Source organism: Maylandia zebra, unplaced genomic scaffold (genome assembly GCF_041146795.1).
Source record: "Maylandia zebra isolate NMK-2024a unplaced genomic scaffold, Mzebra_GT3a scaffold02, whole genome shotgun sequence".
Classification (NCBI taxonomy): Eukaryota; Metazoa; Chordata; class Actinopteri; order Cichliformes; family Cichlidae; genus Maylandia; species Maylandia zebra.
In genome coordinates this window covers 4,046,092-4,061,171 of record NW_027490032.1, presented here as the reverse complement: position 1 = coordinate 4,061,171, position 15,080 = coordinate 4,046,092, and the positions used below count along the sequence as shown (strand labels likewise).

Below are 15,080 nucleotides of genomic sequence, written 5' to 3'. Positions count from 1 at the left end.
ATAAAATGTCCAAACGCGCTCTGATCACTCTCTCCCGGCGGAGAGCTCTGCGGAGAATTTGGGCTTCACGATCTACTGGCTCTTCAAGGACGGGGCACGCCATGTCCGACACTTCCTACTGTCAGGTTTCCGACAAAGGGGCGGAGACAGTCAGGGTTAGTTGTAGTAAACCTGCTAGGGGGCAGGTTAGCTTCACGGCGTGTGTCGTCATAGTGACTCACTCAGGCTTCAGCTGAACTCGCTTTGTGAAACCGAAAACCCAGAGTTTTCGTTAACTCAGGGTATACTTACTCAGTTTTTCCACTAAACCGGCTTCCTGAAATAGGGCCCAGGTCCTGGCACACTTTAACCTGGTGTGGCATGATTGCGGATGCCCTGCAGGTAGGTTTGCTTCCCCTGCAGTGGCACCGCCGACCACACCCCCCACAAAAAGAAAGAGCATTGAAAAATAAAGGAAACAAAGACTCCATCAAGAAAACACTGGTTATTAGTGCATGTAAGACTTTATTAACCATCAACAAATAAACTCACATTAAAGTGAAATGAAATAAAGCAACAATATTCCAGCAGCTTATGAAATGTGTAAAGTGAAGTAACAGACTGAAGAGTCCCCTTCATTGAAGGAAGTTAAATCTGATCAGAGGGAGAAAACAGCTGATGTGCAGTGAAATAATTTCATCCTTTGGTTTTATTTAACTATCAGAACATTTTTTTTTTTTTCCCCCATTCTGTTATAGATGAACAATCAATCCTGAACACTAACAGTTGGATTAGTGATTGTCTGTAATTCACAGTAATTCATCCACAATCACACACAGTGTTTGTCTTGTCAGGTGGTTCCTTCAGTGTAATTAGTCTGTAACAGCTGATCTCTAGGTGAGTTAACCTCACATAACAAGTTTGATCTTATAAACAGCTAAAGCTATCACTGATTCTAAAACTGTAACAAGGAGGACGCCAAACCTATGTCACAGAAATTGTCTTTTTGCCATGAAATTAAGAACAAAATACTGAAAGTGAGCATACACTAAAGATCTTTGAGCCACTAAAACAAAGAATGAAGAAATGCCTTACCAAATATAGACACAATAAAAACAGATTAATTATTGTCTGTGCTTTAAATTTTACTGAAACATTTGAACTTTTAAAAATATATTTTGCTAATAAACTGGAGACAGTAGTGGATTAGAGTGCAAAATTGTTTGACAGTCTGATTTTGCACTTATAGGAAAATAAATAAACATAAATATAATCACAATTGAAATGGCTTAAACAAAAAACAAAAAAACCATCTAGACTGTTTAAAAATAGATGTCTTAGACTGTTGACATGTTAATGACATGTTAAAAATCCATTGTTAACCACCTCTGAATGCTGGATAATTCAGTGAAGATACATGGGATTTTTTGTAACTAGTGATTAGGTTGCATGTTTGTTTTTTTTTAAAACATACTTTTTTATGGCTAATGCATCCAGTCATTTTAGTCTAATCTGGAGTCTCATAAAAATCATAAGACATTGTTTTTACGTTTTCTGTAGATCACAAAAACGGCAACAGCAGCAACAAGAAGCACAGCAGAAACTGTCAGACCAACGATCAGTCCAAAAGATCCATCTTCTTCTCCTCCTGGCTGACCTGCAGGTGAGAAACAGGTGTGAGGTGTCAGCTGTCAGGTAGGTGATGAGTGAAGAACAGAACAGAATCCATTTCCTCTTCAAACTGCTGTCAGACATTATCTACTGCACTCTGATCACATCACTCAGACCAGCTGCTTTCTACAAAGTCTCATCAACAACATCTTTAGAAACAAACATCAACAACCAGGAAGCAGCTTCACCTCTGATCACACACACACACACTCAACTCTATTCACTCACCTGGAGGAACAACTTTCAGGCTGATGATGCTGATGTGCCCTGTGTTACTGCGGGTTGCTCCTATCTGGATGACACGACACTCGTATGTTCCAGCATCAGAAGTTGTCACATCCTTCAGAATCAAAGACACGTCTCCATCCTTCATCTGTCTGTCCTGCAGACCCACCCGGTTCTTAAAAGATGGATGCTGGTTGGCTGGATCAAACTGCCCATCCCGAAACACAAAGACATATTCATCTCCCAGGTCAGCTCTACTCCACTCTACAACTAAGATGTTGTTGTTTGGAGTTTGACAGGTCAGAATGACATTCTGTCCAGACTTGGCTGTGATGGTTTTGTGGTCTGAAAGAGGAAACGACATACACAGAGATGTGGAAGTACAACTACACTTAATAAATACACATGCACAAAAAGAGACTGTTTTATTTACACACACACACACACACACACACACACACACACACCCATGAGTAACTTTGCTAATAATGATGACGCTAATACAAGCAGTAAACAGGAAAAAATAAATAAAAATAAGAGCGCTGTTTTAACAGCACCCTCTTTCATCTGCGAGCAAATGCACCCTCCTCAGAGTGCGCTCAAATGCTTGTTGATGGAGCTGCAAAAGCTGGTGATAGCCTAGCATACATAGCGAATAGTGGACACGTACATGCTCATGCAAGTTTGTCGTGTTTGAGTACTGTGCTCGCACTAAACATCTGCACAAGCACCACACCGCTTTGGTTACATCCTTAGGCGAACATTGATGTCTCGCCATGAAGAAACAAATTATTGTAACTCAAAGAAATCCAGTCTGATCAGTACCAGACTTTACAGGCGTGATGACACCCCTACCCTGAACAGTTTGATATGCTCATTGTCAGGAATACTCAGCGCGTCATCTAGTGGCAACAGGAAATGTCACGTCTTTCACTTTGAAATACTGATTTTCACAGGTTCATCATGTCCACCTCAAAAGCGGTAAATATTAATATCAGTCCCTCGTGATGCTTCAGTGACAAAATTGTGAGTTTAAACTGAACAGTGCACCCTGGTGGCAAGGCGGTTCACCATGAAAGATGAAGTGGCTTTTGAGGGGCTTGAAAAGTATAAAAACCCTTGGAATTTGGGCCACACCTCCAATGTAATGAAGGTTGTTTTCTTATGTAACGATTTTCATGGAATACTGCAAAACGGCTCCACAGCGCCCCCTACAAAATTTCAAAACATCAGCCACTGCTCTGTGTTTCATCTACGAGTCTGAAACCTGGTAAGCTTATGTAAGTTATCACAATGTACAAAAAAGTCTCTTAGAGCAATATTCCAAACCCAACAGGAAGTCAGTAATTTTAAAATTAATGTGTAATTTTGGCAACATTTTCCCCTCTTTTCAGGCCCTGTACTTCAACGAACTCCTCCAAGGGATTTCATCAGATCGAGACAATCTCCAGTGTAGGGAATCTAAAGACCTTTGTGATGTTAAATTGCAAAGCTTTTTACATTCAAGAAAAAGGGATGGTCATGGCAGCACGTGGATCACTCGCCAAAAAGTAGTCATCTGCTGTCACTCATAAACACAATGTCCAATCTCTCCCAAACGACGCAGGCATTAGTCGAGAGCTCGGAAATGTTTGATATGCCATTTGTCAGTAATGGTTAGAGCGCCACCTAGTGGGACGACTTTAATCATCATTGAACGAGATTAAATTTTAGCTGGTGGTTCTACGCATGAATTCCATCAATGTGACATCAGATCTGACATGCTGGGTGTAGGTTAGAGCAGGGCGATATGACCAAAAATATTTATCTCGATATACAGTTGAAAATTTGCGATAACGATATAACTGATGATATAATTAACACTAGACAAAATACTTTACAACTCCACAACTTTATTACTGGAAAAAATACCCATCAATGTATTTTTACTTAAATAAGCAGCTGTTTTTTTTATGTACATTAAAGTTATACAAAAATTTGCAGTGCAAATGCAAATTCCTTGCTGACAGTTTAACCAAAAGGCATTTCCAGTGGAAATTGGCCGACATATCCTCAGCATAACCATGTATAATATCCACAAAACTTAGAAAGAGGTTATACACACAATACAGTAATATTATGTTGAAGCACAGTACGTATCGCTCCGCGAGGCTCCTACCTACGATAGCTGTAATGCTCCAACAATCCATCAAGCGGTGCGGCTTCGTAGCTTAGCAAAGTCATACTAAAACATTTGACAGATTTTTGAGCGCCGTGTACATGAAATCGTTTCGAGGTCAGTAAACACAACCAGAATTCATACATAAGGCACACGGGATTATAAGGGGCACTGTCGATTTTCAGAAAAATCAAAGGATTGATTTTAAGTGTGCCGTATTTTCCAAAAAAAAAAAAACACGGTAATAACGACGGCCCGCTAGCATGCGCTGCGAAAAATAGTGCTTTGTTGTGTATCTGACGGACGAAAGCTAAACAAGTTCCACACCACTGAAGTTTTAGCATTTTTACAAACCAATTCTGGTTCATCCGTTTCATTCAACATCCGCTTTCGCCCTTCTCATTCTCCGCCATGCTTTTTCAGCCATGTGCTTATGAAAACAAAGGCACTGCGCATGCGCGTTTTACTCATATTCTATCGCGATATTTCATTGTCTTATCATTGCCCGACATTATACCGGTATTACCGTAAACGGTATGATATGGCCCAGCCCTAGTGTAGGTGTTGGCCGTGGCTTGACGCAATGGGGTGCGAGGGTCCTCATAACGTTGCTTGCAGCTTTAATTGGACTTACAATTGTCGGTTGGAAAACTTTTACATATCGCCCAATCCTACCTTATAGTACTGTATTACCCCATCAGAGCACTTCACTCTCGCACATCAGGCTTACTTGTTGTTCCTAGAGTATTTAATCCAATCCAGTTTTATTTATAAAGCACTTTAAAATACCCAGCAGAGGACGAAAGTGCTGTACAGAAAATAAGTTAAAAACAATAGCGTAAAAGAAAACAGGAAAAATAAATAAATAAAACACATAATACAAACAAAGTTAAAATAGCCCTACCATAGGAAAAAATAAGATAAACTAGCATATAATCATTGCACCTGGATTTAATGATTGTCCATGAGGGCACATCACAGTAAATACTATACAAGTACAAGCTCATGTTGACTGGTGCTCAAAAAGGCTGCTAACCTTAAGTTAAGAGTAAAGTGTAAATGTATTAAAACTTTTCTTTGACTGCATAATTTCTCGAGCTTGATGATCAGAAGAGTGTTTGAGGCTTTCAGAAATCCATCAGAGCAACATTTATCGTTTAAAACAATGAAGACATAATAAAAGACATGCTTTGGAAGAAAGCCAGAGATTAACAACAACGAGACAAGCCCAAGGTATTTCTTTGAGCTGTGTGGCAGCTTCCTGTGACAGTTTAGTAATTAAACAGTGAGCTACTTTATCAGCCTATAACACGGTGCAGTACTTTTCAAAATTTGCAATAAAACTATTCCTGCTTAAGGTGGAAATAACAAATTGTGTTTCACCAATTGAAACACAACATCAAGTACAACCAGGATACATGGAGGGGCAATGCTCGTGATATACGACCAAAATGTAAACGACTCCACCAAATATCGCTGTAACACTCCTGGATGCACTCCATATAACAGGAAGAGAATGGAAATTACTGATGTGATTGTGTGGTTGAAAAGCAGTGCTTAAGCAGCTATAGTGCAATATTATAGTAACACAGTTACGTGTTCAGTAATACAGGAAAACACCACCTAGACTAGTTTATACATTTGGTTCATCTCTTTAGAAAATAACAATGGAAAATTCCCTTCATTTACTCATAAATGCTGCTGCCTGCATGAATAAAATTGAATTTACTACTTTTTTTTATTTTATCATAAAATAATTATCACATTTTTTGAGAAATATTATGATATAATTTTGAGGCTGTATCATGAATTTACCTTCATACAATAAGTATTTTCATAGTTACAGCCCGTTTAAGTAAACAGAGGGCTGGGCCTGTCCTTATACACAGTGGTTACAGCTGAGTCTCGTCATGCTTAATGGATATATGTAATGGATATTTAGTAGATTTATTTAGTAACTTAATAGTAACTAATAATAATAATAATAATAAAAAGGAAGTGTTTTACGTTTAGTTTCTATTGAAAACTAAAACCCCTGTTTCAACAAAGACCTCTTCTTTCATTTGTTAAATTGTTAAAGTTGATTTCTTCTATTATACGACACAGCCTGTTTGTATATATTTGTTAGATCTTTTAATGCATGAATTTTTAAAGGAAAGCTTGAATTAAAATGGTAAATGTAATTCAAGGGCCTGTATTTATATAGCGCTTTAATAGTCCCTAAGGACCCCAAAGCGCTTTACACATCAAATCACCCACCCATTCACACACTGGTGATGGCAGCTACATTGTAGCCACAGCCACCCTGGGGCGCACTGACAGAGGCGAAAGTCAAAGTCACACTCCATGTTGTTGATGAGTACTGTCCCAGCAAAACCTTGACATTATCCCTTGGTCAAAACTGTTTGCAGTACAGCAGCAAAAAACCTTAACTTAATGCTGAAATTTAAATACAGAAAAGAGGTTTAATCACACTGTCTGTAGTGACATTAATCCAGTCAGGGAATTAAAAAAAACAACAATAACCCCAAAAGCAAACGTAATTTGGGTTACTTTGAGTATTACAGAGGATTTTTTTTAATATACAATGCAACCGTTGCATGGTGAATTTAATGTGTAAGAGTATTACAAAAATCTCCCCTCTGTGTCCTGGTGATAACATTTTAACTCCTGTGATAAAAGGTTTGAGTGTGTAAACCAGGGGTGCCCAATCCCGGTCCTCGAGAGCTACTATCCTGCAGCTTTTAGATGCATCCCTACTCCAACACAGCTGAATCAAATGGTTTGATCTCTTCAGCATGCCATCATGTTTGGCAAAGGCCTGATAACAAGCCATTCATTTGATTCAGGTGTGTGGGAACAAGGATGCATCTAAAAGCTGCAGGACGGTAGCTCTCGAGGACCGGGATTGGGCACCCCTGGTGTAAACAGTTAGCTGCTGAGTCAGAGGTCAAGGGTTCAGCCATCAGTTATTCACTATTCACATGTTTTATGGCATTAGTTGTTGACTTTGATATAAAACTTCATGAAGTCAAGGACTGCAAAATGCATATCTGACTTCAGCCCAGTGTGTACTCGCTGTGTTGTTTTGTGTAGGTCAGAACAGACAACATTCAATACAAATCCTAAAGGCTGGCAATATAAGAATGAACATTATAAATGAAAACAAAACTATAGCAAACCTAAACTACATCATCTGCCTGACTGTTATCTTGATCAGTTGGTCTGATGGTCACGTTAACTATGAAGATTTATATTAACTCATCTCCTTTCATAAACGGTGGTTCAGAGAAGAAGATAATAAAGTCATGTAAAGTAAAGTAACGAAGCTTTTGTTTTCAGTATTCAGAGAATGCAGCCAGCTCGACTTTGATCACGGCTGCAGATAGTTCACATTCTGGTCTGTCATTACGACGGTGTAGAAGAGACAAAGACGAGCTCATTAACATAAAAAAACACTTATTATATTTTCACTTTATAAGAGAAAGTTTGGCTTTGTTATGCACAGAAACGGCGTCAGCATTAGTCCGTCTGCAGTTCTGCGTTTCCAGGCGTACCGAGAATAGTTTCGATCAGAGAGATTAGCGCTAGTGTTTCAAACATGATCGGTATGGATAGTATTTAAATAATGTATTGTTAAATAACTCTGGCTCATACCTCCCTATGTGAAAGAGGAAAGTTGTTTTTGTTTCTCACCTGCAGACACAAACACGACGACACAGAAAGCACCAAACCAGAAGAAGGGCGTAGATGTTGGAGCAGCCATTTCCGTATATCCGTGTACTCCATGCCCGGAAAACCTGAGCTGTCTTGCGAACGCGCATGTGTGTAACCAAGAACTGAGAAAACTCCCCCCTATAGAACATGGCCTTTACTAAAACTTTGATGATGATGATGATGATGATGATGATGATGATGATGATGACGTTTTTACTACAACATGCTGATTTCATCGAGCTGTCAAATATGACACTGAGGTTTCTAAGGCTCAATTTAACAGAAGGCTCTAAGCTGATATGCCTATCTTCTGGAATCATATGGTCAGGAGCAACAATTAAAGTTTCTCTTTAATCAGAGTTTAGCTGGAGGAAGTTGTTGTTTAAAAAATGCTTGATTTCTTTCAGGCAATTACTTAAACCGGACAATTTATAAAAATTAGAGACTGAAAAAACAGTATATCTGAATGCCATCAGCATGGAGATGATAGGAGATATTATTGTTGTGCCTAATAATTTGGCCTAGGGGGAATATATAGAGTACAAAGAGAATTGGACCCAGGACAGATCCCCGAGGATCTGCCCCACATGGCAGAACAATTGATGACTTGATTTATACGAACAGAAAATGTCCTTTAGGTAAATAGGACATGAACCATTTTCAAACAACACCCGTAATCCCGAAATATCCTTAAGCTTGTTTATTATGATACTGTGATCTCCAGTATCAAAAGCAGTGGTGAGATCCAACAGAACTAGAACTGTGTACTCTCTGGAGTGTGCTGCCATCAAAATGTCACTAGATACTTTAAGTAAAGCCCTTTTAGTAGAGTGCCAATTGTGAAATCCAGACTGGAAAACATCCATGACATCATTTTCTCCAGGAAATAGTTCAGTTGTTCTGCTACTGTTTCTTTCCAAGATCTTTGATATAAAAAGCAATTTGGAAATTGGCCTGTAACTGTTTGAAAAGGATGGATCCAGATTAGGTTTCTTTAATATTGGCTCAAACACAGCTTGTTTAAAGAAACTGGGAACTGAGCCAGTAAGAAGAGAAATATTTATCATTTCCAAAATACAGGGACCAATAGTCAAACACACTAATGAAAAATGGGGCAGGAAGGACATCAAGATGTCCTGTAATGTAATAGGAGTAAAGGCGGACCAAGTATCAGAGGTAAGCAAATTGTAAGCTTGATACTGAGAAGATGATGGAGAGATATTTGACCTGCTGGCAGTGAGCTTATTTGTGAAATAATTCAAAAACTCGTTACAATCAGACATTGAGTGAACTGGTGCATGAGGAACAGCGGGAGAAACACTCTTAATTGTGCTAAACAACAGTTTAGGATTTTTCTTTTATGAAGCTATAAGGTGTGAAAAATACTCTGTTCTGACATTTTTCCACATGTCATTTAGTAAGAAAATAGATTCTTTAAGATGTAACCTGTGAACCTCAAGCTTGGAAGCCTTCCACAAACGTCCTAGCTCCGAAAATTGCGAATAAAAAGGCTGCTAAAAGTTAAGACTCCATGATAGTGAAGAATTCAGTAGCTATGTTACAGGATGCATCATCAATATGAATCTCCCAGCATTACATCTTCTCCAATGTATTAATGGATGTCAGAAGGTCGTTAAATTCAGTTAGATAGACCCCAGGAAGTCCAGAAGTTTGGTTAATTAAAATTCAATAAAGGGTTCGCAATTTAATCACCTTAATTTCACCTTAATCATCTGCAGCTCAAGCGAAGAAAAGGAGTCCGAGTTCACCAGCCTGCATTTGAATCAGAATCCTCCGTCACTGCACGAAAGACGTGGAGTTCCGATGTCGGCGCTTCCAGCCGAGTAGATTTCCTTCAAGTGAATCCATGCTTTGCTGCCACGTCTAAGTTTAACACATAAAGTTTAAAGATTCCTTCACGAAGTGATCGTTTAAAATAAACGATTTGAACGAGCGTTAAGCAGGGAAAACCAAATTGATGACGCTCGGTTGGCGCACTCAACAGCTGAGTGCTGTGGCACTTGAATTAAACACCTGTGCACACCTGCGTGCCTGCCGCGATGGGCGGTGACTCCAAGGCTAGGCGAAGCTAACATCCATGGTTGTCTATCGCTACTGCCAGCCAGGGGCGGACAGGTGACTTACGAAAGGTGCGCATGCTGCCATCAAGCCTTGAATAGGGCTGCAGACTGAGGAGTAGCGTCCCCAGGTGACACTAAATGGACTAGTCACAGGAATCTCTCCACAGCAAGAAGCTAACTTTCGGTACTTCCCCGTCTCACCTTGACACCAGCCCTGGTTCCCCGCCTTCATTTCTTCGGGTTGAATCCCACAGGGTATGTACAGTAGCGTGCACTCAGGTGAGGAAAATATAAAAGGAGGAGGAAAAGTTTTACTGTAACTGTCCCATCTGTAGCTCTCCATTGAATCTTTAATGTGCAACAGCGTGCCCTGATCGTAAATTCTAGCAGCAGAAACAAAGTTTAGACACAAAACAGTAAAAATAATATATGGTATAGTTTTACACTGGCGACAATAGCCGCCAGTGTAAAACTATACCAGCGAGCTGCACAAGCGGCGGAGCCAAACACGGTTCCCATCTTGTCCGACATCTGTAGCTGCTAGAAGTTATTTATCAGATCTCTGGCAGTGTCTCTGTTCACCCTCACACAGATGTCTGTCCTGAATCCAATCTACAGCCCTGTTCGTGTGTCCTCTTTTTCAAACTCTTGAGATTATTCTGTGAGACGCAGTAAAACTTGTTACAGCATGTAAAGATGTGCCATCCTCTGATGTGCCTGTGTAACCTAAACATGCTGAAACTAACAGGCATGTTATTGATAAACACATCTTAAATGCTGGAGTAATTGTGCGAAGTCAAACATTCCCCTCTTATGGCATTTGAATCAATGTTCCACTCTGTCCTCAGTGTGTCTCTGCACAGCTGAAAGACTTTTTTTTTTTTTAAAGACATACCGTATATGAGAGACCTCTACAGTTATGTGAATTTATAATGTACCACGTGTGTCTTTCCACAAAGAAAAAAGTGAGTCCCCCAAAACTGTGTTTGAACCAATAGAAAGCTGGTGCTCAGAGGAAGAGGGCGGGCTTTGCTTGGTGTCAGTGACAGAAATGAAAAGAAGCTCAAATGAGTGAGAAGGACGATGAAGGAAACATCTGTGCTGTGTCTGCTCTGTAAGTAGAATCTCTGTGTTTGTTTGAATTCTTGTACTTTGACTGTCTGCTCTCCTGATAACTGATGATGGAGGAGAAGACATGAAAAACAAATCAGGCTGAATTCAAGTTCAAACACCACGAGGACCAACTGCAGGTCTGAACTGACTCTTTATCTTTGCTCAGGAGTCGAGGAAACACAGCAGGCAGTGAAAAGATCAAATCATTCACTCATTATATCAACACAGCTGCACAGTGGACACATGACTTTACTGGGTTATTTAAGAGTAGTTGATATGTGCACATGATCATTTAAGGGCCGCATTTTGGATAAAAACTTGTTTGAAAACTTACTGTTCTGCCAACTGTTTTTTTTTTTTTTCACCTGAAAATAAGCAGATATATCAGAGAGACGACTTTGTGTGTTTGTGTGGAGTTGTTCTTTATGTTCACCCCAAAACAACCTGAGTGTCATTTCTCTTTAGTTCTGATCTCACTGCTGAGCTGCACAACAAACCAAGGTCAGTAACCTTCTTCTGTCACAGTTTAAACCTGAGAAATGTTCACTGATATGACCTGATTGGGTTCATGTTTCACACTGTAAAGTCTAACAGATCATCAGTTTTTCATTTTAACCCTCACAGCTCGTCTGACTGTGAGTCCCAGCAGCTCTCAGTTCTTTGAAGGAGACTTTGTGTCTCTGAGCTGTGAGGAGGACGACAGCTCTGCTGGATGGACTCTGAGGAGAAACACAAGCAAACGGCAGAGGACTCAGTGTGGAGATGGGTGGGGAAAACCAGCTGGTTCTTCCTGTAACATCAGTTACATTTACACATCTGACAGTGGAGTTTACTGGTGTGAGTCCAGAGAGGGTCCCATCAGTAACATGGTTAACCTGACAGTCACTGGTAAGCTGAGTGTGTGGAGTTAGTGTTGATGAAGCTGTGTGTAAATGGATGAAATGCTGTAGTTTGTCTCTGTGTTGAGGTGGATCAGTGATCCTGCAGAGTCCTGTCCTCCCTGTGATGGAGGGAGATGACGTCACTCTGCTCTGTAAAACAAAGACCACTCCCTCCAACCTCCCAGCTGCTTTCTATAAAGATGGCTCCCTCATCAGGAAGCAGCCTACAGGTCACATGACCATCCAGCATGTTTCCAGGTCTGATGAAGGCCTCTACAAGTGTGACATCAGCGGTCATGGAGAGTCTCCATCCAGCTGGATCACTGTCACAGGTGACACACTCACCTGTCTGTGTTTCTGCAGCTTTCAACATTCACAATGTGACGACAACTTAATGACTGTGTTTGCTTTATTTTAGAGAAACACACCACCACACCTCCACCTACATCCACACCTCCTCCTGGTTCCACCTCCATCACTCTTCCTCCATCACTCTCTCCTCCTGTTCTCTCTGTCTTGTCATTTGTTGGCTCAGTCTGTGTTGTGGTTCTACTGGTGTTACTGGTTCTGCTGGTGAGACGATGTGTTCACAGGAAACCTGAAGGTGAGACTCAGACTTCCTGATCTTTCATGTCTGAGTTTGTTCAGTAGAATAAAGTTCACATTCATGATGATCACAGCAACAACTTTCTTATAATATATATATATATATAATAATAATAATAATAATTTCTTATAATCTCTGTTTAGATATTTAATTTATATTATTCTTAATTTTGGAAAATTTCAGCAGATCAATTGAATGCTGGACAGGATGACATCATCACTCATGTCATGTACAAAGCTGTCAAGATAAGAACCACTGCCAGTCTGACGGTAGTATTTGAGTTCACATATTTTCTTTAAGATTTTTGCTCCTTTGTGTTCCTGCCAGAATGTTTCTTAACTCTCACTGGTATCAGGTCCTGGCATTGTTTCAGTGGGACCTTAGCTCACAGCCCAGCACCGTGCAGCTCAGAGTTCAGAGGTTGTCTGAATAGTGACAAGAACACCACACATCCCAGACTACGGATAAATAAATAGATAAAAGATATAGATCAGACTGTAATGTGTGCAGACAACATTCAGTAATGTTAGAACTAACCAATGATCAGTAAAAGCAGCTCAGATGTGTCTGTCTGTGCTGACACTAGCTGTTAGCCTAATTAGCAGGAATAACTTTTACTATGAGACATAAACAGAGAGACTGAAAAGACAGATCATTAAAGAAAGAACCATAAATATTAACTGTTCATTTCCAGCCCGTCCTTTAAAGCATGAATCATTTTTAAAGTTCTGCGTGTAAAACCACAGCAGCTACTTCCTGCTGTCAGTCTGATCAGACCTCTCACTGCAGTGTGTGCTGCTTTGTTAATAATATTATTCATGCTGTGAGAAAGTGTTTGCTTTGTGCTCTGTGGTGAAGTATCTCTGGCTGCACTGAAACAAGATGGCAGCTTTGTGGTCGTCCAGCTTCTTTTTCTCAGAAATACCCCCCAATGCTTTGTGGTCAACAGCAGGTGTTTAGAGGAGGAAACTCTGAAAAGCTGATGCAGTTTGTAAACATCATCACTTAATTGTTTCATAATGCTGCAGAAAGTAAATTAATAGTTCCTATAGCTGTGTGTGATAATACAGTACTGTTGCAGTTGTTGTACCTGCAGTAATTTAAATGTATTTTATTATACAGAAACTGATTTAGCTGACTCAGCAGTGAGAACTGAAGACGTCAGTTATGGAAAATCAACCATCAGAACAAGGAGGCCCAGGTACAGCTGCTCTTTATTTTTTACTTTACACAAATACAAGCTAGCTGCTCACTTTGTTTCCAGCTGCCATGCTAAGCTAAGCTAATCAAAAAATATCCTGACCAATGTCAGACTTGTGAACTCTGACAGTAAGTTTTACTAATGGCCAATATACAGCATTTAGGTTTGTAATATTTGTACTTGACTAATTAGGTTAAAACAAATGTGAAATAATCTGCAGAGCAGAAAAAGAACCTGATTTTTTTTTTCTTTATTTTTGTAATTCAGGAAAGAAAAAGCTGGTTTACAATGGACCTGTTTTGCTTTTCCTAATTTCCTGACATGTGTTTTTTTTAATTCAGATTTAAAAACAGAGGGTTTTGTCCTGCCCAAAAAATCGTAGAAATATGTTATCTAACCAGATTCTTACTCTGGATGGCATTACCTTGGCCTGAAATCAAAATCCTCCTCACATACAGTCTTTAATAATCAGGCCCAATCGTATGTTAATCATCTTATAGAACCTAACGCCCAATAAAATATCGAGGTCAGTGTATGTCCAAGTAATTGCTGTGAGCCATACACTGGCTGCAGACTGCCCTAAACACTCAGTTTGTTCAAAGTTTTACACTCTTGCAGTTTTATGATGTCAGAAAGAGAAGATGGCTGATATTATCATATTAGCCACAGGAGCTCCTCTCAAATGCTGTTCAAACCTTGTGTTGGAGAGGGAGAGCCAATCAGAGGAAAGGTGTCTTAGAGGGGGAGGGGCTAAAACTGTTTGTTTCACAGAGAGGGTGAGCTGAGGTGCTGCACAAAGGCCTAGTATGACATACAGAATGATTATTTTAAACTGTGTGTTCGTGTTCAGATCTTAAAAAAGTGCGTGATGTCTGCTCTTCAGTCCACCAGTCCAACTGACGTCCAGCTGCTGGTCTCTAACTGGTCCCCCAAACACTTTAGACCAGAGGACGTCAACACTGATCTTTATGTTTCTTTTTCTTTCTCACTAAATCAGAAAAAAATAACATCCTGCTTTAATTTGACTTTTTTAAAAGTGACAATGACTTTTCTTGCAAATTCAACTCTGGTGAAATAAATATGTAATTTATTTATGTCCTCAATAACTTTACTGTTATTTGTATGTTCTGTGTTTGTTGAATAAACCCTTGTTGTCATGTGCGTTTCACATGTGGTTCTGTGGGTTTCACTAAAGTATCAGGTAGAAAATCTGAGTTATTGTTTAGTTGTGGCTAACCGATACACTCCTCTCCTCAGTGCTGAAAGCAAAGAAAATAATGAAAATAATGAAACTGCAACTTCAGACTAAAAACAGCAGAAAAATCTTTCAGTGATTAAACTGCACACAAAAGCTTCACTACAAGATGTTTGTATTTGAGACTGAAGATGGTTGTTTTTTGTTTTTTAAGCCAAAAATGTAGAAAATTATGAAACTTACATTTTACAA

General features: G+C 39.6%; 2 protein-coding genes across 4 annotated transcripts; one reads left to right on the top strand and one right to left on the bottom strand.

Annotated features, from left to right (window-relative positions):
- Positions 1-723: 723 nt before the first annotated feature.
- On the bottom strand, positions 724-7,855 carry LOC143415708 (V-set domain-containing T-cell activation inhibitor 1-like). Its single transcript, XM_076881099.1, has 3 exons — positions 7,730-7,855; positions 1,879-2,220; positions 724-1,636 (listed from the first exon to the last, which is right to left on the bottom strand). The coding sequence occupies exons 1-3, from the start codon at positions 7,797-7,799 to the stop codon at positions 1,509-1,511; spliced, it is 540 nt and encodes a 179-aa protein (XP_076737214.1). The 5' UTR covers positions 7,800-7,855; the 3' UTR covers positions 724-1,508.
- Positions 7,856-9,484: 1,629 nt separating this feature from the next.
- LOC143415707 (Fc receptor-like protein 5) lies at positions 9,485-14,823 on the top strand. 3 transcript variants are annotated; one of them, XM_076881098.1, is made up of 9 exons: positions 9,485-10,110; positions 10,830-10,945; positions 11,410-11,445; positions 11,569-11,832; positions 11,912-12,157; positions 12,361-12,429; positions 12,616-12,701; positions 13,555-13,633; positions 14,484-14,823. In XM_076881098.1, exons 2-8 carry the CDS (start codon positions 10,915-10,917, stop codon positions 13,564-13,566), a joined length of 744 nt encoding a protein of 247 aa, XP_076737213.1. In that variant the 5' UTR covers positions 9,485-10,110; positions 10,830-10,914; the 3' UTR covers positions 13,567-13,633; positions 14,484-14,823. The 3 variants fall into 3 exon arrangements, with proteins under 3 accessions (XP_076737213.1, XP_076737212.1, XP_076737211.1); XM_076881097.1 differs by having other exon boundaries at positions 12,244-12,429; positions 14,517-14,823; XM_076881096.1 differs by having other exon boundaries at positions 12,244-12,429.
- The last annotated feature ends 257 nt before the right edge of the window (positions 14,824-15,080 follow it).